Source organism: Vicugna pacos, chromosome 12 (genome assembly GCF_048564905.1).
Source record: "Vicugna pacos chromosome 12, VicPac4, whole genome shotgun sequence".
NCBI classification, from domain to species: domain Eukaryota; kingdom Metazoa; phylum Chordata; class Mammalia; order Artiodactyla; family Camelidae; genus Vicugna; species Vicugna pacos.
Window position 1 is genome coordinate 3,776,415 of NC_132998.1, and position 24,812 is coordinate 3,801,226.

General features: G+C 37.0%; 1 protein-coding gene across 1 annotated transcript in view; it reads left to right on the forward strand.

Moving 5' to 3' along the window:
- The window catches only part of LOC140700363 (uncharacterized), a 204,851-nt gene that overhangs the window by 126,704 nt on the left and 53,335 nt on the right, over positions 1 to 24,812 (forward strand). The window contains exon 3 of the mRNA XM_072973874.1: positions 14,441 to 14,509. Coding sequence (XP_072829975.1) covers positions 14,441 to 14,509 — 69 coding nt within the window. The remainder of the gene's footprint in view (positions 1 to 14,440; positions 14,510 to 24,812) is intronic.

The window sequence follows — 24,812 nt, forward strand, 5'->3', positions numbered from 1 at the left end:
ACAGCAAACAGCATGCGTGAGGCATATTTTCACTGGCCTTTGAACATCTGGTTTTGGACTATTCTAAGCACTTTACCTAAATTTTTCTGGTTTGATAATAGCAATTCTACTATATGGTAACAGGAAATCAACACTAGACTTAACTTATAAATATGAACTAAGCACTTACAAAAATAAAATTGATGAAAATGTTCTAGTAAACTTTTGCCTAACAATTGATGTAGCAATATTCTCTTGGGCACACCTGCCACTGTAATATGTTTAGAGAATAAAACTATATAAGATCTTTGAATTGCAATTTCCACTATTTCAAATTGCAAATTACTTCATCTCTGACACTTGTCACATTCTATGTGTTATGTCTTATTAGGCCATTATCATAGACTGCCAAGTAGGAAGGAAAAACGTTCAATTATTTTTTCTCAGAAGGATTATAGGAAAGGAAATCTTCACCATTTGTAGAGCAACTAATGTATCTCACTAGCATGCAAGGAGGGCAAGGGGTTCTAATGAACTCTGGCTGTTCAATCTATGTTATTAGAAATGTATCTTGGAAAAAACTCAAATCATAGGAATTTAAAGAATTTTTTAAAAGCTTAGTCAAACTGTTACAAATTTGATGGTAGATTTTTCTCTCATTGTGATGTCAGGAATTACCATAATATTTTATGATTGTTTTTCCAAATTAACACTGGTCTAGGCACAGTGCTAACCACTTTACATTAATTGTCTTTTTTAATCCTCGTATAACAATATTATATGCTACTATTGTTAACCCTCACTAAATTAATGAAGCACCCAAAGCTCAGAGAGGCTGAGATTTGGCCAAGATTACCCAGCTAATAAGTAGCTAGTAAGCAAACAAAGTTAGTCTCAGTAGTCTGTCTCTAGCGTCTATATTCTTAAACTTTTTGTGATACTGCCTTTTTAAGTATTTATTAACAATAGTCAAATATCAATTTTTTTCTTTAATATAAAATTATTTTTATTCCAATGTTCTGAAAAGTCTTGATTTGAGTACAGAGATTTTACATTCTTCCGAGTATGGGGTCTGATACCAGATCCTGAAAAAGAACTTTAATTTAATTCACAGAACAACTACATTTGACATCTAATTACCTGTTTAGAATCTACTTATTCAGAATTGAAAAAGATTTATTGTTTATTTGTTCATTTTACTTTGCCCAGCTGTTCCATAGAAGGAGCAATAATAAATAAACATTATTTCAAATAATATTATAAGCAATAGGAAAATTTGACCCATTATTGACAAATGAACTTCCTATTTAATAAATAACTTCCTGTTGAAGAGTTAGTGATACTTGTCTCTCCAGCATTTTGGAATATTTGTTTGTTTGTTTAATTTTGATGTCTTGTGTATAACAGAGGCATTAAATAATTCTGACATGGCTTAATTTATGTTCTGTCACATAATAGGACTGCGTCACCTTTGCCAAGTTCTGTCTTGCTAAGCCTCAGTTTCCTCTTCTATAAAAGGCGAGAAATAAAACTTACCTCATGGGATTACTGTGAGGTATAAATAATATGATGAGCGTAAAGTAATCTTTATTGTTCTAGGCATAAAATTGCTGTTAAGTAACTAATCACTTGAAATACTAGGAGTCAGATAGGAATATTCAAAGTTGATATTTTCAAATAGAAGATCATTCTAGAAAATGAAAAGGAAATAATGATTCTAATTCTGTCTCATCCATTACCTATAAGGATAGGAGTGCATATTTTCTTAGGTTAAGAATTGCTAACTTTTCAGAATGAAGACCTTTTAAAAATCAAAACATTTGCAGATTCCCATACCAAAATAATTCGATAGACATTAATCATGACTTTTTTATCATAATCTATATTTGGATAATGCATTTAATTATATTTATCCTTTATTTATCTGAAGAATTCTCTTTACACTTTAAAAGATATAATATACATGTATGCAAGACCTAATATGCCTTCAACCTAGGAGGAAAAACCAATGTATATATGGATTTTTGCATGTATTCCTTGCAATAACACCAAGATCTCTATGAGTACATGTCCCTGTGCTCTAGAACCACTGATTTCAACTGTATATTTTGCGTAATTAAAAGCATAAAATCCAAGATATGACTGTATTATCCCAAACAATGGTGTACTCACTATTTAAGTGAAAAAGACCTAAGATCATACCTTTGCTTTCCCACTGTTGTTGTTTTCATACACTGATACCAAGAACTTCTGGTGTCATCCTTCGAGTATCTTTGTTAAAAATGTGATATGAGACAAAGCCCGAGTGTCAGCCTTTGAAACATTCTGCATTATAAAAAAGACCCAGGAGAATTAAAATAGCAGGGAATTTCATCTGTACTACAGATGAAGCAAATCAAGTAGTTGACACAAGATATAGACAATGTAAGAGAGTAAATAGACCCTTCAGCTCTAGTCACTGTTGAATGCAGATTAGGATGTGTGACAGATACTGATGGTCACAGCTGCCTCTGCTCTGCCTAGCCTCGTAAAGCAGGACATCTGGATATGGACCACGTTGTCTGTCGGTCCTTCTGGAGGGCCATGGATCACAAACTCAGAGGCTGATGCAGCCAGCAATAATGACTACTCCACACACAGAAATACACAAACGGTGCCTGCCCTGGAAGGATTTGCAATTTTCTTAATCTGATAAAACGGTTAGGAAATAGAATTTTTAAAATAATTACATTTAGATTGTATGTTTGAGGTTATCACTTTTGTGTTCTCTTCTAACTCTATCCAAAAAAGAATATTAATGGAAATGAGGTGCTCTGGTTTGAAATTTGAGAAGAGAAGTTTCATCCACCCCGAGGATGGGGCCTGGCAAAATGAAATGTCAGTTTGGAGTTAGATCTTGCAGAATGTTGAGCAGAGCAATCAAGGTGTATATATATATATAAAATATATTATGCAGATATATTAGTCCTTGTTGCACAGAGTGTGGCAGAGTCACGGTGAAGGGCCTTCATCCTGTCTTTAACATAGACTCACAATAGGTTCAGTAGCCTGGGTCTGGAACCCTATTATCCTATCTGGCAAAGGAAACCAGAGTGGGAAAGAAAGTTATTTCAGGCACAAGATATAACAGAGGTACTTTCTCAGTAGAGTTTTCCAACAATCTGGATTCATCTGGCGTTCTGTTCTGGGCTAGTTAGGCAGGGAGAGCCGCCTCAGTCACTTGGTAGCAAAAGGAAGCTGGCAGGTGTAAGACATTTAGAAATTACCTTCCTTTTACAGCCAAAGGAAAGGGGGGTGGGGAGATGAAAGTAGAGATCAGCTGTCGTGCTATTAAGTCGCACCTTAAAGTTGACCCTAGGCAGGTGATCTGGGGAAATACTAATACTTCAGATGGAAAGTATTATGGGAGGACACAGAAGACAGAGTTAAGTTGCAGGTGAGGAAGTCTGAGAAGACAGCGATCGAGAAAGAGGCAGGGTAGAAGGTCAGCCCTGTAGGACACCGACGATTTCCCAGTCAGTCTCCATGCATCTGTGCCTTGACAACTGGACATTCCTTCCTAAAGAAACCACAGAATAAGCAAGAGGGTGAACCACAGGACTTATCCTCGAGGGTAAATCATAGCACACTGCATTTGACTTGTAACTGAATGCTTACCAACCAGCTTCTCAGTTACGCTGAGCATCCCTGAGTCTTGGTGATCTCTGTATCCTCAGTGCCTAAGACTGTTTAACTCTTGAAAATTCCCAACAAGTATATGTGGAATATATAAAATATTAAATTGATGAAAGGGTAGTTTAGAAAAATCCTGCTTTCTCACTTCTCAGATATATATATATTTTAAAACATTTTTTATTGATTTATAATCATTTTACAATATTGTGTCAAATTCCAGTGTTCAGCACAATTTTTCAGTCATACATGGACATATACACACTCATTATCACATTTTTTCATTTATGATTCCCTGTGCTGTACAGTATAATCTTGTTTATCCATTCTACAATTTTGAAATCCCAGTCTATCCCTTCCCACCGTCCACCCCCCTGGCAACCACAAGTCTGTATTCTATGTCTATGAGTCTATTTCTGTCCTGTATTTACGCTTTGTTTTTGTTTGTTTGTTTGTTTTTGTTTTTTAGATTTCACATATGAGCGATCTCATATGGTATTTTTCTTTCTCCTTCTGGCTTACTTCACTTAGAATGACATTCTCCAGGAGCATCCATGTTGCTGCAAATGGCGTTATGTTGTCGGTTTTTATGGCTGAATAGTATTCCATGTATAAATATACCACCTCTTCTTTATCCAGTCACCTGTTGATGGACATTTAGGCTGTTTCCATGTTTTGGCTATTGTAAATAGTGCTGCTATAAACATTGGGGTGCAGGTGTCATCCTGAAGTAAGGTTCCTTCTGGATATAAGCCCAGGAGTGGGATTCCTGGGCCATACGGTAAGTCTATTCCTAGTCTTTTGGGGAATCTCCACACTGTTTTCCACAGTGGCTGCACCAAACTGCATCCCCACCAGCAGTGCAGGAGGGTTCTCCTTTCTCCACAGACTCTCCAGCATTTGTCATTTGTGGATTTTTGAATGACGGCCATTCTGACTGGTGTGAGGTGATACCTCATTGTAGTTTTGATTTGCATTTCTCTGATAATTAGTGATATTGAGCATTTTTTCATGTGCCTTTTGATCATTTGTATGTCTTCCTTGGAGAATTGCTTGTTTAGGTCTTCTGCCCATTTTTGGATTGGGTTGTTTATTTTTTTCTTACTGAGTCGTATGAGCTGCTTATATATTCTGGAGATCAAGCCTTTGTTGGTTTCATTTGAAAAAATTTTCTCCCATGCCGTAGGTTGTCTTTTTGTTTTCCTTCTGGTTTCCTTTGCTGTGCAGAAGCTTGTAAGTTTCATTAGGTCCCATTTGTTTATTCTTGCTTTTACTTCTATTAGGAGAACATTTTTGAAATGTATGTCAGATAATGTTTTGCCTATGTTTTCGTCTAGGAGGTTTTTTGTATCTTGTTTTATGTTTAAATCTTTGATCCATTTTGAGTTGATTTTTGTATATGGTGTAAGGGAGTGTTCTAGCTTCATTGCTTTACATGCTGCTGTCCAGTTTTCCTAACACCATTTGCTGAAGAGACTGTCTTTATTCCATTGTATCTTCTTGCCTCCTTTGTCGAAGATTAGTTGACCAAAAGTTTGTGGGTTCATTTCTGGGCTCTCTATTCTGTTCCATTGGTCTATATGTCTGTTTTGGTACCAATACCATGCTGTCTTGATGACTGTAGCTCTATAGTATTGTCTGAAGTCTGGGAGAGTTATTCCTCCAGCCTCTTTCTTTCTCTTCAGTAATGCTTTGGCAATTCTAGGTCTTTGATGGTTCCATATAAATTTTATTATGATTTGTTCTAGTTCTGTGAAATATGTCTTGGGTAATTGGATAGGGATTGCATTAAATCTGTAGATTGCCTTGGGCAGTGTGACCATTTTAACAATATTGATTCTTCCAATCCAAGAGCATGGGATATCTTTCCATTTTTTAAAGTCTTCTTTAATTTCCTTCATCAATGGTTGATAGTTTTCTGTGTATATTTTTAAAACAATTTGATACCAAACTTTATTTTTACTCATTAAGGTTATGATCATAGACATTCTGGCATTCCAGCATGTTTGAATTAAAAAATGCAAATATCTCGTTCTCTGACTGCAGAGACCACTCAGGCCCGCAGAGGCTTCTACACTATAATGAATGGGGTTTTCAATTTGCACAATAAAATGGCAAAACTAATAGTTCTTACCTCTGCCACTTCTTTGGAACTCTTTCAAGTTAAAGAGGTTCTGCAAAAAAAAAATGTATTTACTACAATTTAAGGTAACACTTTGAAATCTGATTTGTCAGGAAACATTAAAAGTCATGGACTAGACATATACAAACATAGTCATGTCTTGTTTTGAATCTATAGATGAATAGGCATTTTTAAAATGAAAAGCTTTAGAGCTTGGATATTTTTGTTTCTGTCACTATGTTATAAATTTTCTGTACAGTGATTAAAAAAAAAAGAAAAGCTTTAAATGAACTGTGGATTTCCAAATGTGATTTGTGAAGTCTCTCCTTGATTGGTGATGATCGTTCTATTCCATGTACAGTGAATACTAGTTCTCATGGCTCCATCCCATCTAATTATTACGTGGCCACCACTTACGCTTACCTGTGCTCCCGTCTCTCCACAATGACATCCCTCATAATGTGCCAGAGTCCCTTGACTCTTTATGTCATTTATTTCTTCTGCCCGAGTAGGCATTGAATTATCTCACCACTTCAGAGAAGCTAAATTGGAATGGAAGTATTCAATGAACTTAGACCTCATTAATAATACTAAAATATTTTTCTTATAATTCTGTTTCCCTGATAAAAGTTTGAGAGGTTAAAATTTAAAAATCAATATTAACATGAATACTCAATTGGTATTAATATATGAACCACAGAAGACAATCCAGTCCACCTCTGCTAAAATTATGATAACAAATAAGTTCACAGTTGGTGACCATTTACTTCCGTATATTATACTTTGTATACTCAGGTATGCCGTGGAGTACTCACATTTGGAATTGCAGTCCCTCAAAAGCCATGGCCATGTGCAGTTCCTTCTTCTCACTCATAGATGAGACCAGTTGATAAGTTTTCATAGTAATATATTTTTAATTACCCCTTGCCTTCTCTCTTTTATATATTAAGTATTCTTCGCCATTCAGCCAGAATCCAAAAATTGTTCAGCTTCTTGATGTCACTAATCAGCTGTGGAATATAAGTGCATACTGTTGAGAGGTATATACCCTCGGATTTCATTTCACCACATAATGATTAAAAATACAAATTGTTTATCGCTGCAACTTTGATTGTATGTGCACTTTCTGTTAATAATAATTCACATCAAAGACCATTGCTTAAGGTTGGAAAAATAGGAACAAAGCTCAGGAATTAAATGAAACAGCAGAACTCTATGTGACAGTGTTATCAGCTATAGTTATTGCTTTGGATTCTCCTCAGTACAAAACCTGGATGGTGCTATAACAGCTCCAGGTTGGAGTCAGTTTCAAAATACTACCAAATATCAACCATCTGTACTTAGTTGAACCAAATGTTAAACACAGAGATGAAATATGTGTATATATATATATATGTATATATATATATATATATGTATATGTATATATATACACACACACACACACACACATACATATATATGATATTCAAGAGAAATAGGGCACCACTTTTTGGCAAAAAGAAAAACAGGCGTAAAATTGAATGTTACATTGCATTAGTTCACATTCCTTGTAGTCACCAATTGATCTTTTATAAAAACAAATAAAAATTATGGACTGAAGAGACTATCAAACATTCAGAGGAACAACAGTGACATGTTTGGTAAATAAAATTGCATTTGGTGGTTTTTCTGAATAGAAATATCCACAGAAAGAGCAGCGAGAGCTCACTTGCTGTCAGTGGGCTGCAGGATACATGGCTGTCAGACATTGCCTAGTTACCATTTTTCAAATTCATAGACTTCTAATAAGATTGTAACCTTCAGACAACATTTAAAATAAATTCCACTTTTTTTCCTGCTGGACACAATTTATCAGTTTCTAGAAAATGTACAGTCACACAAAAAGGAGTGTATTAGAAGGATTCAGTTGAAATTTTCGAGATGTTGTAGACTTTGGGAGAAAAATAAAAGGACTAAGTTTGAAATAATAATAATATCCCTCGGGTCAGGCATTTCCTGTCAGTTAATGAATAACTGGGCTAGAGAGCCCCAAGGCATAGCTTACTCCTTAAACAGGTCATGAAGAGCTGATAAGGGTTTCATATTGACATTTTCTGTGGTTTCCCACTAGTCTCTTTTTAAAGCTCTGGTTGCTATTGATTGACTTCCCTATGTTCCCTTTTAAATATTCTTCTCAAGAAATGCGCTTTCATGGATTTGTAAGTGTGTGCACAAAGAGAGAAATGTGACCCCAGGAAAATATCCTGGGGCCACAGTAATAGGTGTTATGCAAGATGTCTGCCGTTCTCTGGAGAATGAGGATTGAAAGTGGTGAGGGCAGGGAGAGATGCAGTAAGCCTGCGTTTCTAAACCAAAAATAAAAAAGGATATGTTCCACCAATAGTGGCAATTTTAAACCTTCATGTTACCTTCTCAAAAAGGATTTGGGGTTAATTGAATGGGGCTTTGGGCCCCATGCCAGCTGTTCTTATTATCATATTTTCAGATTTTTAATCAGTTGCAAAGAGTTACATGCAAGCTCTTTCCAAATATTTGGGAAACTTTACCACAGGAGCTAATTTATTGATAACAGAATCTGGAGGCTAATAAGATAGTTTAAATATCTTTCTAAGCTCCTCATATTCCAAAATATGAGAATTATGTATGTAAAAAGACATTTTTAGGTTATCCTAGCTAAGAGTCTCATTTTCAGAAGGGCAAGCTGAGCTGCAGAGTGATTGACTTGCCTAAGGTCGGAGATGCAAAAATACCACTGGAAGAAATTGCAGGTATCAGTCCGTAGAGGGATTGTTTGTGCATTATTGTTGAAAGTCAAATCATTTTTTTTAAGACTCAGAGATGGAATCAGATTGCAAGGTAGGTACCAGTTACCTAAGATCTTACCCTTTTTTTTAATGTGCATTTCCTTTATTATCAATGGCAGCATAATATTCACATTGTCCTGTATCTTTTTACACTTTATATATATATCGGTGCATATTCCATATCAATACACATAGAATTACCCCATTCTTTTTAACAATGGCAAAATGTTCTTTTTGTTTTTCTTTGTAAAGGAAAAGAGTCATTTATTAAAAAATGTCTAGGTCAAAGATACTATAAACAAAAGAAAAATATTATAAAAAATATTACCGTAAACAAAATATTGTGGGAAATATTTGTAATATATAAGACAAAGGTTAATATGTGTAGTATGCAATGAATGCGTACAAATTTATAGGAAGAAGAAAAACTCCTAAGACCCAATTCTTTATGTGCAGAAACAAAGATAAGGAATAAAGTGAAAGGATCAGACAGGTCCAGTAATGACCTTGTGGGAGCAGGAAGACTGATCCCCAGATTTTAAGCTGTTTAGGAATATCCTTTTTACAGATCAGTGTTTTGTACCATATATCCCATCCCAATTGTTCCCTTAAGGTATTTCTGGCAGATAATCAATCAAATAATACATACACATGTACATCTAAACATGCATATGCACAAAAGACCCATGTTTACACATGTACGTAAACAAATAAATAGATACTTGAAATACGTTTATAAAGCCAAACTCAAATAAGTTTAAGAAATGCTGCAAATCAGATCCTTCCTAAGAGACTGCCACTGAAATACTAATGAAAATCTGTGAGAATTCTGCAGTTACAAAGGCTGTGTGAACTCAGGACAAAAAAAAACCCCTTCCCCGCCTCAGGCCTGCACACACCGATTTTCACCTGCTGTACTTACTGTTTCCTTAGCTTCTGCTGACCTGGGAACCCTTTTTGTTATGTCTATTAAAATTCTGTAGAAATCGTACCCCCCAAAAGCATGTTTGAGAAAATAATGTCTTAAGCGTTCACCTTCATGCATAGAACAATTTGGGATGGAGAAATGAAGAGAGAAAATGTGAACAAAGGCAATGAACACCATACATCCTGCTTCTTTCTTCCACAGTAGCCCTTCTCAGCAAGCAGTCCTCTTTTTTGAGCAATGTCATCAACTTGATATGCTTCTGTTCTGGTTCAGAGAGAAACCTTCCTTAGATTTTGCTCCTATGTAGCCTAGGACACAGTATAGCACAATAATTAGGGTGGCTAAAGAGAAAAACCAACCTGGGTGACTGAAAGAACTGCATTTCTGAGCCTTGAGTTTCTCCTGGAGGTTGAAGTGTACAGATAGAATTTTTAGAGATTGCCTCGTGCCCTACACAATTTAAAGTCGTGCTCTATAATTCATAAAAAAATTGTTGTGAAGATCAAATGAGACACTACACACAAAGTTGTTAGCACAGGGCCTAACACAAAACACTCACTGAATATTTGCACTGACAATAAGAATGTCCATTCACAAATTAAGATGCAGAACAGAGTTAATTTTTCCAGGATCCATCTTTCATTAAAACAATTTCATTTCTTTTTTGACATCCCCACCCTGCTCCACCCCAATACCAACGTGCCAGGATGGCAGGACATTTAACTGCACTTGATACCCATGGTTTAGTTTCCACTGTGTTGCCACAGCTCCAGGGCTTAATCCCATTCGAACGCTTGTGGGTGAGTTCAGTAGCTGGAAGCATCTGGTGGTTGGCCTTTCACACAGGCTGCTATTCAAGTGTCCAGGCTTCTTCAGTTCCAGTGATTCTATTGCTGCTTCTGTGTAGTACATGGGGCTTGGAAATGACTCTGTTGCTACTTCTATGCCAAATACGGGACTTGGGAGCCCCATCTGGCCAGACACGTCCTGCAGTCATCTCTCCAGTCTTGCTATTTCCATGGCACCATCACTGGGCAGCAGGCTACAAAGACCAGGAACCCTCAGAGCTCCAGATGTCTCAGCCTGTCTCTGCTCGTTTTCCTCTCTCTTTCTTCACAGCGAGGGAGAATCTCTCTTGATAATCTGTTGGAAACTGATTTCTGTTCTCCCAGACGGTTTGTCTGTATCTAAGAATTTCCTTTGGCTTTTGAAACCAAAACAATAGAATAGAGAAACTTAAAGGTGAACTTGATTTTCCACCCTGCCTCCTCCCCATGTATTATCCTACCCAAATTATTTGTACTAATTATTCTGTGAAGGTGCTGGTGTAATAATCAGAAACTCTTTGGAGCTTTGGCTGGTTCTAACCCAGACACACCTTTTCAGCTCTGCCTTCAACTATGTAGAGAGAGATCCATTCTCTCCAATCCTCTGGCCTTGTCAGAGCGCCTACTCAACTCTTCCTGTGTACCTTTTCTCTAATTGCTTCCTTCCTACTGGGCTGTGTTCTTTTCCTATCCTGGAATTATCTTCCCACCCCACTTCACCCTTAGATTTCTTATTCCACTATCGTTATTCATCTCTTGGTGGGAAGTACTGATCAGCTCTGGCAGAAGAGTTCCACAGGGCTAAAAATGACTGAAGCTGTCTCACAAATGGAGCCTCAGAGAAAACGAAAATGAGGGATCGTGTAGAGATAAAAACCCGGAGACAAGCCAGAAAGTGTAGTCCAAGGTTTCCCAAATAAACTAGGCCAAAAGGGCATATGACAAGCCAGGAAGGATAGGGAGTCAGGGCCCGGGAGCTGAGAAAGAAGATCCAGGAGCAGACAAGAGCAAGCAGGTCATCACGGGCCAGCATCCTGAGACACAGCAGGATGGCCAACATCAACGCTCCAGTCACTGCGTGTTACATGGATGGGGGCTCCTTCGGTTCAATGTGTTTTAAAATGTGTTTCAGTGTGTTTTAAAAGTCAATATCAATGCAGTAAGAAATGTCACTGACTACCAAATGAAAGTGTAAAAGATGATCCAGGAGGTTGTAGGCAGGCGTCTGCTGTTTTCCCCTCATCCAATACCCTGTATTTGTTTGTGCACTTCAACATACCACCACTGTGTCCAGTGCTAGCAACCTATGTGAGGTGGGTTTTACAGAGTCTGAAAACCCCTCCTGGTGGTGGAGTTTAGCCTTTTTACATAACACAGCCCAAGCAGTTACTTTTATACCCAGATATTTATGACGCTTGCTATTAATAAATTTTGCAAGCTGCAGAATAACAGGAAGGAGCTAAGACCATAGGTACAAAATCTTTCTTGCTTATTTATTCAGCATTCTGGATTGGTGCCTAGAAGATAATCTTTAAGAATCCATAGAAAGGCATATTTACCTTTACGGAGACAAAACCCCAGGGGATAAAATACGACATTTTCATAAAAGTGACAGCAATCTCCGGGCTGATATAAGAGCTACGATAAATACATTTTATTGTCAAATTGTGCTCCAGAGGGTTTTGCTTTTGTTTTGTTTTTGTTTTTGTTTTTGTTTGTTAGGAGATTTCGAAAAAAATTCTTTGTGCTTTAAGACTAGCCCTTGTCACAAATACACCTAGTCTGTATCACGGAGAGTTGTACCTTACTGATGTAACTAGATTTAAGTAAAACAAAATGCTACTTGTTTTCTATTTAGCCCATCTGGGATTAAATTGGTTGGGTGATTTGATTTATTTTTTTCTTAAATGCCTTTGCATTAACTGAGAGGTGTTTTTTTTTAATATTCTATTTTATTTCCTCTGTTGATTTTTAGTTATACTTTTAAGAGGTCAATCTCAAACTAATAATATGTATCCTTAACTTACAACGTGTAGTAACGGCTACTATGCATTCATGTATCATGGAAGAACTTAACAATAGTATCTTTCGTTTACCTTGGTCCCGTATTTTGAGCTAATTTTGTCTCACATTTTACCTCTACATATATTATAAAAAGCCACAATGTATTATTATCTTTGATTTAAGAAATTGATTAAGTTTAAAAAAATTGAGAAAGGAGAAAAATGTGTTTCATATTTGTTGATGTTTTCCATTTGTGATGCAGTTTTTTGTTTTGTGCAGATCTATCTATTTAGCTTCATTTTCCTTTGACTTAAATTTCTCTAATATGTCTTACAGGGTTCTATTGGTGAAAAAGTTCTCTCAGCCTTTGTTTTTAGCTGAAAACCTATTTTCCTTTCATTTATTAAATTTATCTATCCTGTATAGATAACTCTAAGTTGATAGTTTTATTTTTGCAATGCTTTAAAGAAGGCTTTTCTTTGTTCCAGTCTGCACCATTTCTTATAAGTCCGCAATCAGGCCAATTGTTGATCCTCTGTATGTTGTGTGTTCATTTTCATTCTCTGGCTGTATTTAAGCTTTTATCTCTACTGTCATTTTCAAGCAGTGTAACTGTAATATCACATACTGTTTTTATGTTAATAACACTTGGGGACAATGAGCCTTTCATATCTTTAAATTGAGAGTTTTACACAAATCTGAAAAATTTTCATCCATTAATTCTTTACATACATTTCTTCTATTCCTCTTTTCCTTCTAAGACTTCAGCTAATTACGTTATACCACATCATATTGTCCACAGATCACTGAGGCTTTGTTCATTTTATCACCATTTCCTCTCTCTGCTTGTAGTTCAGATACCTCCTACTGCCCTGTCTCAGATTCACTGATCCCTTCTTCTGCAGTGTCCAACTTACTGTTAAGCCCCGCAGGTGAAATTTTTTTTTTTTTGCATAAATTGAGCTTCTGTTTACCCTTATACATGTCTCAATGGGTACTTCAACTTAATAACTGTGCCCATCCTTCCATTAAATCCCCCAACACTTTTAGAATAGTTGTTTGCTAACTACATGTTTCTCATATGTTGGTCAACTTTGATTGACTGATGTTTTCCCCAGTTTTGAGTAACATTTTCCTGTTCCTCACAGTAACCGTTTCTATTTTATGCTGAATGTTATAGATGTTATGTTGTTGATAATCTGAATATTGCTGTTTCCCCATAAAGATCGCTGTGTTTATTCTGATAAGCAGTAAATTTAGCTAGATAAGCAGAGCACCTTGGCACTTGCAAGTCTTGTTTTTAAGCTTTATAGAACAACCTTAACTCTAATGCTAGAGCAGTCCTACCCCTAAAAAGTAGTGTTTCCAGTATTTCAGCTGAGTCTCTCCAGTGTTTAGCACTATTTCTTTACTCCGGATCATCATAAATCAATGTCTCCCAGAAATGCATGATGCTCTAAACCTCTACTGAGAGCACAGATCCCTGGCAGCTATTCTCTGTTAGGTCTCATGGAGTTTCATCCCATAAGGGCCAGCTTAGTAATTCACTGAAGAATTAAGAGACCCCATTCAGATTTCTGCAGCAGACTTCTATGAACATCTTGCCTCCCTGACGTACCCTGCCCAGGATATCTGATTTACCTTTACGGAGACAAAACCCCAGGGGATAAAATATGACATTTCCATAAAAGTGACCATAATCTCCAGGCTGATATAAGAGATATGATAAATAAATTTTATTGTCAAATTGTGCTCCAGAGGGTTCTGCCCCAATCTCAGAACTTACCTTCCTCAGCTCAGCAAGATCACTCTGTTCTGCTGGAGTTCCACTTCCATGGGCTGTGGTTCATGAAGTGCCTTTAAACAGAGAGCCTGGAAGATTATGGGCCATTGTATGTTTCCCTTCTCTCAGAAATTAATCATGAGCTGTCTGTTGTCTGGGGACTGAAAACAGTTGTGCAGTAGTGAATCAAACAATACAAATTTATCATTTTACATTTCTATAGATGAGAAGTCTAACACCGGTGTCAATGGGCTAAAATCAAGATGATGACTTCCCTGCATTTCTTCTTCAAACTATAGTATTTATTATCTTTTCCAGGTTCTAGAGGCTACTCACAATCCTTGGCTCACAGCTCCCGCTCTTCATCTTCAAATCCAGCAAGTGCAGGTAAGCTACTTGTCACCTCCTGTCTCTCTTCTTTTTCCTTCTGCCTCACGACATTGACCCATCAGAGAAAAGTTCTCCACATTTACAAACTTATGTAATTAGATTGGACCCACTATGATAATCCAGGACAGTCTTCCTTCTCAGAGTACCCTTAATCATCTGTACCCGTACTCTTAATTACAGCTGCCAAGTCCTTTTTGTGATATACAATAATATTCACAGGTCCTGGCAATTAAGGCATGGACATCTTAGGGTTATTACTCGGGACCTCAAAGATAGATATGTCCATCCACGTGTGAAATACATTTACTCCATTTCAAGGTCCCAAAAAGTCTCACTCACTACAGCATCAACTCAAATTTCCAAATCACATCTAAATCTAAAGAATTCAAAATTCTCAATTCTCCTTATCTATAACATCCCAACTAGGTAGGGATGAGGCTCTGGGTGTGATCCAACCCGGGGCACAATTCCTTTCCATCTGTAGGACTGTGAAACTAAAGAAATAAGTTGTCTGTTCCAAAAACGATGATGGGACAGGACCAAGGTAACAGTTACAAACATTCTGGTTCAAAAAGGGAGAAAATTAAAGAAAAAGCAGTCAGTAGTCAGTGGTAATTTCAAAATCCACCAGGCAAATTCCATTAGGTTTCAAAATTTGTAATAACCCTCTATGGGCTTGAAATTCTGTCCTCTGGGCTTAAAATTCTACTTTCTAAGATATCCTTCCTTTTCCATGAGAAATACCTTGAGTTGACTGCTGAGAATTTTTATTAGCCTGTTACTTGCCTATAGAATTTTGGAGGCTCTGGCAACTTTTTTCACTTGTTAATGTTTCTTTCCTTTTGGTCCAAGCTGGCGGTATTTCTGATATAAAATTCTCAAGAATTTTCTGGATCTCCTGTGTACATCGTGGGGATTCACTCCATAAAATAAGGGTCTCATCCACAGAAACTTCCTAGATAATCCTTTACTTTTGGTTCTTCTGAGATGATTGAGAGGATCTGTGAGTCACACCACTAATCTTTTCAAAGACCCATTTGTGTGACTGAATACTCTGACCTTTTGCTTTTTCAAAATCATTAAGGAAAAGCTGAGCAAAGCGTCAGCTTTTTCTTAAAAGTATTCTTTTCTGATAGTGCACCTTTTAAGTGTAACATCTCTTGCATCTAGGCAGGCTGAGAATTCCCAAATCATCAAGTCCTGTTTCCACTGTAATAGCTTTATCCTCAATTGATTTCTTTCATCTTGCATTTTACAAATAAGCAGCAAGGAGAGAAAAAAAAAATGACTACCTTCAACACTTTGTTTGCAAACTTTAGCTAACTAGCATTAATTCATTGCTTAAAAGTCCTGCAGGACACAATTTTACTAATAAGTTTTCTGCCACTGTAAAAAATATCCCCTTTTCTTCAGGTTCCAGTGACCTATTCCTTACTTCCTTCTGGGATTTCACGAGAAATGCTTTTAATGTCCATGAAGTTACTAACAGTCATTTCATGACTATTTAGGCTTCTGCTGGAGTGATTTTGATTTTCTCCTTAATGCTCCTTACTTCCTTTTGATTCCTCACTGGCTGTCAATGATGTTTATATTTCTACCAACAGTCGAGGTACGAGGCCGTCTGTGCACTTCCTATCATGTTCCTCAACATTTTCCCAGCCTCTGCTAGCTGCCTGATTCCAAAGCCACTTTGCATTTTTAGGTATTTGTTATAGCAGCAGCCATCTTCCAGATGTTAAATACTGTATTAGCATTCTGTTGCTGCTGTAACAAATTACCACCTACTTAGTGGCTTAAGCAGTACAAATTTATTATCTTACAGTTCTGCAGGTCAGAAGTCTGGCATGGGTCTCACTGGGCTAACATCCAGGTATCTTCAGGACTGTGTTTCTTTGTAGAGGTCTAGAGAGCAGTCCATTACCCTGCCTTTCCATCATTCCTGGAGGTTGCCAGCTTCTCTTGGTCCATACCTCCTCTCCTTCACCTAAAAAGAAGCAACAGTAGGTTGATTTATGCTCACATCACATCACATCTCTTTAACCCAGCCTAGAAAGGTTCTCTATGTTTAAGGATTCATACAATTAGATTGGGCCCACCAGATAATCCAGAAGGATAATATTCTTTCTCAAGGTACACATCTTGATCCAGGCATTCTGCACATCCCCTTCTTGTGATGTAAGGTTAACATGAACTTCATTGTGCAGCCATCATTCTGCCTATCATAGCTTGTTTCCTAATATTTTTGTGAGTTTTATAGTTATTTGTAGCAGAAGAACTAGTCTGTTACTAGGTATTCCATCATGATCAGAAGTAATAAAAGAAGAAAGTAAATTTGTGGGGTAGTTTTATGTGATATAAAACTAAGCTCATGGTTTAAAATTCAAAGACATGCTTTTAGTTTTAAAAGATATGCCTTATCCTTATAGTCAAATGTAATTTCATTTTACTTGTTTATCACTTCATTTTACATATTAGATATTATTTTGAGAATGTTATATTTTATACTTTGAAAACTATGTTCATATATTATCTCACTCATCAGCAAAGGTTGAAATAATGAGAATTCCACAATGTAAAAATCTTTACAATTGGTGTGTAACTCCCAAGCTGAGGAATAAGAAATGATTGTAAATTATGTTTATGTTAATGCTATGTGACATTAGTCTGTATACCAATGGACAGAAATATTCACCATTTTGTCATGACCTGTCTTGAATAGACAAGTCTTGAATTCTGCAAAGACTTTGGCAAGGCAGACTTTTGCATAAAATGTAACTGCCTCATACTAATAGAACAATTTGTTATCAAAATTAGTACTAAAGATGTCATAGAAAACATCTGAAACAGAAACATAAATAAAACGTAAAAATTATCTTATAATACGATAATGCATCTTTTGTATTGAAACTGTTCCAAGTGTTTGATTAGTGATTTGGAATAGAGGGAAAAATTGCAAAGCTACTTAAGAAATATGTGGAAAGCTGAAGAGAAGCTCGTATTATAAAAGTTTAATTGGTTAAAAAGTTAGAAAATGTTAATACATTAACGCTTACATATACCTGGAAGAAGAGCCAAGATAGCAAAGGGCAGCAATGTGCAAGTATCAGTCCAGTTAGTGCTGGAATTAAAACGTAATTTTTGTACTGAACAAGCAAAACGAACTTGGAAAATCATGATGAAATAATAGAAGTGGAAAGCGTTAGATATTTTACATACATAGAATAATTTCTGCCCCCAAATATTCTAGATTTATTATCAGTGATGCTTGCAAACACCAATGTGCTTTACTAAATTACAGAATAAATGTCATATTCTGGATTTTTAGAAGAATAAGTGAATTAGGAGAAGTGGCAAAATCAAGAAACTAAACTGTTAATTATTGATTTTAATATGAAATTAATAGTCTTATTTAAGTATGTAGAGTTTTATGATTTATAAAATGTGTTCATAGTCTTCATTTTTTAACAAGTCTATGAAGCAGCAAAGAAAAGGCTTAGGAAGATGTAAAGTTTACAGAAGACTTTTTTTTTTTTTTTGCTTCCAATTCCATTTTTAACTTTTAATTCTTTGCTTTCAAACTTCCTAAAATAATGAAAGGATAGAGTCAGAAATGCCCTTAACATAACTAATCAAATGAGTACAAAAGCAACGAAGAACAGAACATGCCAGTATTATTAAATAGCATATTTTGTGGAATCAAGGTACAGCAGGTAAAATTTATGACCAACTTATCTATTTATGCCAAGGAAATCTCTCACCTGAATTCTTCCAGTGTTACACTTGAGACCACTTAAACACTTAAGCTATTATAAAATTTAATTTCAGATTTTAATTAAGAAGCTTAATGTTTTCCTTCATAGTCTCTACTCACAAGCTATGTAACCCCTTAGAGACTGACTGGATTGTGTATTTTTGGAGAATAGGGATAAAGGATATAATGTGGAAAATAAGTTGACCTAATTATAATCACTGGGGTTAAGTCCATGAACCCATGCTGTATTTTAGTAGAGCTGATTCTCCAGGAAATCTTAAATCTGATAAAGTTCCTCCAAGGAATTGTCCTTCTCCAGGGTTTGATCCAAATTCAGGACAAGAGCTGTGTTTTATTTTTCCTCTTTCTTTTTCTCCCCCATTCTTGCTGCAGATTTGCAGGTAAGTAACAATGATGGCTATACAATGAAGCATTTGGCATCCAAATAGTCGCAAGGGGCATGACTAGGAAGTTGGAAAGAAGGAAGAAGTGCTAACCGTCACAATACATCATAAACACCATAATATGAAACTCTAAGAGGAATGGTTCTAAGAGATTCCTCTTCCCGCAGCACCTGCTCCTGGCCCCTTCATGAGAGGGCTCGCCTTGACACGGTAACATTTGATTTCAGTCCAATTTCCACTTTAAGAGGAGACAATAAAAAATGAAAATCTTTCTAAAAGTAAGAGAGAAATTAATATCTAGGTATATATTATCATATGTCAGGAGAATACACTTTGATGTCATCGGAAGACGATAGCAATAAAGTCATTCAACTTGGGGAGTGTTTCATCCTGCTCAGACGGCAGACCAGCTGGGAATCTGTGTCCCTTTTACCTACAGATTTCACTACAGGATGAGAGAGAATGTTTCTATCAAGTTTCCTGAACATACACATTAAGAAGTAAGACTAAAACTTCCATTGCAGTGATCAATTTAACCCAGAATTGGCCTACATCATCAGCATTTGTTAGTTTGTTTGTTTGATTTTCCAGCAACAGTGCTGCAAGGTGAATGTCCTACTGACATTATGCCAACATATTTTAAGTTGAGCTCTTTGGGAAAAGAGACAATTTTTTTTTCATTTATTTTTTAAAAATTATTTTTACCTACCTTTAAATATATGATATCTGAAATGAAATAATGTTAATATTCATACAAGTACCTAAATCATGACAAAAAGTTATATATTAAAAAACTACCCATTTCCTAAGTTGACTGAATTTGCATTTGTAAAGTTATTCTTTCTTTCACTTTGAGATCAGCTTCTTTACAATGGCTTCATGTCAATGAGGTACATTCATATCTTTGCTGTGGCATCGGTAATTTAAAATATTTATGAACTTATTGGCACTATACTAAGACTTGAACACAATATATATTTCATGTATCTTCATTTATAAATTTATAAACAGTTTTTTAATATAAAAAAGTCAAGTAAATCTCACCAAATGAGACTATAAGGAGACATTCAAAAAAAAATTCCATATATGTGCCTCTGCTGATGACCGCACGTAAGACCTTATGCTAGATTAAACGTGCACTTTCCTTTGGTGCTGAGATTGTCAGCACTATATACGGTGCTGTACAGCCAGACAGTTCAGGGAAGGAAGCTCTTAGGCGAAACAAACAAGAATAGGAACCAACCACACACCAGGGTGCTCTAGTCACGACACTGCGTCCATCCCTCAGCTATGAGTCGGTCAGGTTCCAACGCAAGAGGCTTCACCTCTGCCGCATCCAGTCAGCTAGCTGGTTCTTTAATTGTGCTTGAAGGAGAAATGCTGTCCCCCACCCCAGCCCGAATGAGAAAACCTCATCATTCCAGTCAAGTCTGTATCTAAGTGTCCTTTGAATTTACCTGATGGAAGGGTCCCAGTGAGGAGTCCAGCTCCGGGGCAAAATTCCACGTGTGATTTTTCAGGCCCAACTCTTGGCAGTTGTATAGGCTTTACCTGGCCGGCCTCACAGGGGAAAGCCAGAGCTGGTGGGCAAGCAGTGAACTGCGGTCCCTGAAGGGAGCTGCTGTCCAGAACTCAGGCCCCGCTGGCTGGCCGTGCTCATGTGCATATCTGCATCCCTAGCCAGACACCTTCATTCAGGGCCCACTTTATCTGAGTACTTTGCAGAGAGGCCTTCCTCAGGCACCTCTTGAAGTCTCCTTACTGGGCGAAGGGCTAGAGGAGAAACCTGAAGACCCTCTTCTTCACTCCGAGTCAGAACTCAGTACTTCTCCACTCCTCGCTCTCCCTCCTCACCATCACCTCTGCCCCCTGGGGTTCATCCAACTGCAGCTACCTTTTGTTTGGAGTTCTCTCAACAGTGGGACATCCCCCATAGCTATGCTGTCCACCTGCGTGTCATTTCATGAAGGGAGATGGAGGGAGGGGAGGGGAGAAGTGCCACTTCCTCTGGGTCAGACTTTGATTATACAATCACAGTAAGGGATCAGAGGCTTGAGTATGACTTTGTTTGTGGCTTGTCGCTTTAGTCAGCTACTTCTGCAGCTGGCAGCACAGCGCTCTGCAGCACGGCTGGGCTCCTGCCTGACATCTGGGACTTCTGCTCCTCATAGATACAAGAGAGGCTAACAATTCCAGTGTTCTGAGTTTCATCATAGCAGAATGGATGACCAACGTGGGAAACTGCCAACACATTCAGGAAACATATTTTAAAGTGCTAGGTAGATATTAATGAAAGTAATAAAGTTTTAAATAATGACTCATTAAGCAGCTACTGTGAGTAATACACCACAGTGGCAGATACAAACAGCATGGATGCCACTCTTCACCATGTCCCTTGATGTCACTCTTATTATGATGACCGTCCATTTGTAAGAGAAATGGAGTTCAGACAGGCTAACTGCCAAAGTGACAAAGTTAGTTTCAGAATTAAGAGTTCAAATAAATTCTGTTCTTCAAAGTGTCCCTCCCCCCCCTTTTGGTCTACTGCAGTATTGCCTTTCTAACAGTCGTATACTCAACAGTTCAACTGAAATGTTAATATTTCTTGATAAGTAGATGCCGACCTTCAGGGCTAGTCTAAAATTAACTCATCTGCTTTTCTTCTAAAATTTTTTAGACTATCTTGTCCAAGTTTCCGAAACCTGTTTTTCATGAGTTAACGCTATTTACTATTTCTGATTTTCTTTGAAGACCTAAAGCTGAAACGTAAGATAGGTGGGCTTTGGCGTGTCAGATAGGTCTTAATTCTGAATTACTGAACCAGTGAGCCAGTCAATTTAAAAAAACCAATAATAAGTAGAAAAAGATAGAAGGAGAGAAAAGGTCAAGAACATTTTTTTTTCTTTACAAGTGTACTTGTTTCTGCAAATGGTCCCAATGAATCATTTCAAAATTGAACAAGAAGCAGATGTCAGTTAATTAGCTGAGTTTAATGACATGGTTGCATAGGGATGACACAGAAAACATCTGTGTTCTAGTACCTAGCATTAATTTAATTTCTTTACATGAATCGTTTACATTTTTCTTCATTTTCAATAAATTGTTTTTCACCACACAGAATAACATTATAGTAGTGAAATTGTTACCATCGAAAGAGACCACTGTGAGGCTGCCTCTGCAGCCATCACTAGGTGAGTTCTGTGTTCTCAAAGGGAACCAAATACAGAAATAACATGCAGCAGTAGATTAATTGTACAAGATACAGACATTGCATTCTGTCTGCCATGTGAGGCGACTTAAGGATTAGTAGGACTAATGAGTCATCCCATTTGCAACCGTGAAGTGTCAGTTTAGGATCTGAGCTTCTTCAGATTTCATTTGACTCTCCCTTTGCCCCATAGCACTTGTGAAATACAGCCTAGGAACCAGAGTAGTGCTTCATGTCTAAGAAGTGTATTTGGATAAATAATACAGTTTTAACTCTCATTAACAAGTCTAACTTAATTGACTACTTACCATGTGTCAGGCCCCGATTAAAGCACTTTAAATATATTTCTTTTGGTCCTTTAATAATCTCATAAGACAATTTTGACTATCCACATTTGTAAATGAAGAAACTAAGTTTAGTAAGGTTATGATAAACTGCTATGAGTCGCAAAGTTAGCAAGTAACAAAGCTGTATTAAGAATAAGGACTTTTCTTATCTTATCATTTGCCTTTGGCCTCTGAGTCCACTGCCTTTGAGAAATTTACCCTATACAAGTGTAATTCGTTTTATTACACTTCACTTGATTGTGCTTTCCAGGTATTCTACTGTTCACAAAGTGAAGGTGAGTGGCAGCACTGCATTGAGCAAATCTAGATTGCCATTTTGTCCATAGCATGCACTCACTTCATGTCTGTGTGACACATTTTGGTAATTCTTGCAGTGTTTCAGTGTTTTTATTATTACTATATTTGGTATGGTGATTTGTGAACATTGATTTTTATGTTACTGTTGTAATTGTTTTGGGGCCCTAGGATTGGCAAAATGGCAAATAAGCATTGGCTTCAACTTAAAATCACCGACTGTATTAGACCCTAATGAGAGTCAACCTATCCTTTGAAGCTTTGAAGCCAGATATTGACTTTGCTTCTCTAGCTATGAAAGTCCTGGATGGCATCTGCTTCCAAAGTAAGGATGAGAGCATATCAGTCTATAACATGGTTTATTGAATAGCCTAAGCCCACTGTTGAGACCTACTTCTCTTTTCAAAATAGTACTGCTCGCTGGCAGTGCACCTGGTTGCCCAAGAGCGCTGATGGAGACGTACAAAGAGAGTCAGGTTGTTTTCATGCCTGCTAACACAGCACTGTTATGTAGCTCATGGATCAAGGAGCTAGATCATCTTATTATTTTAGATTACTCTTCTTAAGGTTATAGCTTTCGTAGATAGAGATTCCTCTGATAGTCCTGGGAAAAGTCCATTGAAAACCTTCTGGAAAGGACTTACCATTCTAGATGCAATTAAAGACATTTGTGATTCACTGGAAGAGGTCAAAATATCAACATTAAGAGGAGTTTGAAGAAGTTGGTTCCAGCCTTCATGGATGACTTTGAAAGGAGACTTCAGTAGAGAAAATAACTGCAGATGTGCTGGAAATAGCAAGAGAACTAGAATTAGAAGTGGAGCCTGGAGATGTGACTGAATTACTGCAATTTCATGATAAAACTTGAACAGATGAGGAGTTGCTTCTTATAGATGAGCAAAGAAAGTGGTTTCTTGAGATGGAAACTACTCCTGCTGAAGAAACCTTGAGGATTATTGAAATGACAGCAAAGGATTTAGAATATTACATAAACTTGACAAAGCAGTGGCTGGGTTTGAGAGTACTGACTCAAAGAAGTTCTACTGTGGGTAAAATGTTATCAAGCAGCACCATATGCTACAGAGAAATTGTTGGTGAAGGAAAGAATCAATTGATGTGGCAAACTTCATGTCATCTTATTTTAGGAAATTGCCACAGCCAACCCAGCCTTCAGCTGGTCTCATCAATTAGCAGCCATCAACCCTGAGATAAGACCCTCCACAAAAAAAAAAAAACAAAAAAAGATTACGACTCACTAAAGGCTCAGATGATGATTAGCTTGTTTTAGCAATAAAGTATCTTTAAATCAGGGTATGTTCTTTTTTTTTAGACATTGCCATTGTATGCTTAATAGACTACAGAATAACGTAAACATGGCTTTTTTTTAATGCACATCTCTTTGCAAATAGGAAGTTGTTTCAACTAGAAATTCCTTTTCTTTGAGATATTGGAGTCCCAGTTTTCAGGAACTACACTTGGGTCTACACTTGGGGACCCAATCACCAGGAAAGTGACCAAGACTACACTTTTTAAACTCACTTTATTGTGATATTCACTTTATTCTGGTGGTCTGGGACTGCCACATATCTTGAGCTATGCCTGAATACAAGACAATTCCTATCTACTTTCCTTCTTTTAGTTATTACAAGTCCATTGACTATAGAACTCAGGACAATTCAACTTACTTTCTCAAGTTATTCCAGAGTCATTGTCTGGATCTAATTTTCAATACATATTTCAGGTGTCATGAGAAGTTGGGCCAACATCACAGAAAAAGCTTTTGATAAAGTTCAACATCCATTTATGACAGATACAGTAATCAGCAGCATTTCTATGCACTAACAACAAAATATCAGAAAAAGAAATTAAGGAAACAATCCCATTTACTATCACATCAAAATGAATAAAACACCTAGGAATAAACCTACCAAAGGGGGCAAAGAACCTGTACTCTGAAAACTATAAGACACTGATGAAAGAAATGGAAGATGACACGAACAGATGGAAAGATGTACTGTGTTCTTGGACTGGAAGAATCAGTATTGTTAAAATGGCCATACTACCCAAGGCAATATACAGATTCAATGCAATCCTTATCAAATTACCAATGACATTTTTCACAGAACTGGAACAAAAAAAAATTTAATTTGTATAGAAACACAAAAGATCCCAAATAGCCAAAACAACCCTAAAAAAGAAGGATGAGTGGGAGGACTCACACCCCCTGACTTTAGACTATATTTCAAAGCTACAGTCATCAAAACAGTGTGGTACTGGCACAAATACAGACACATGG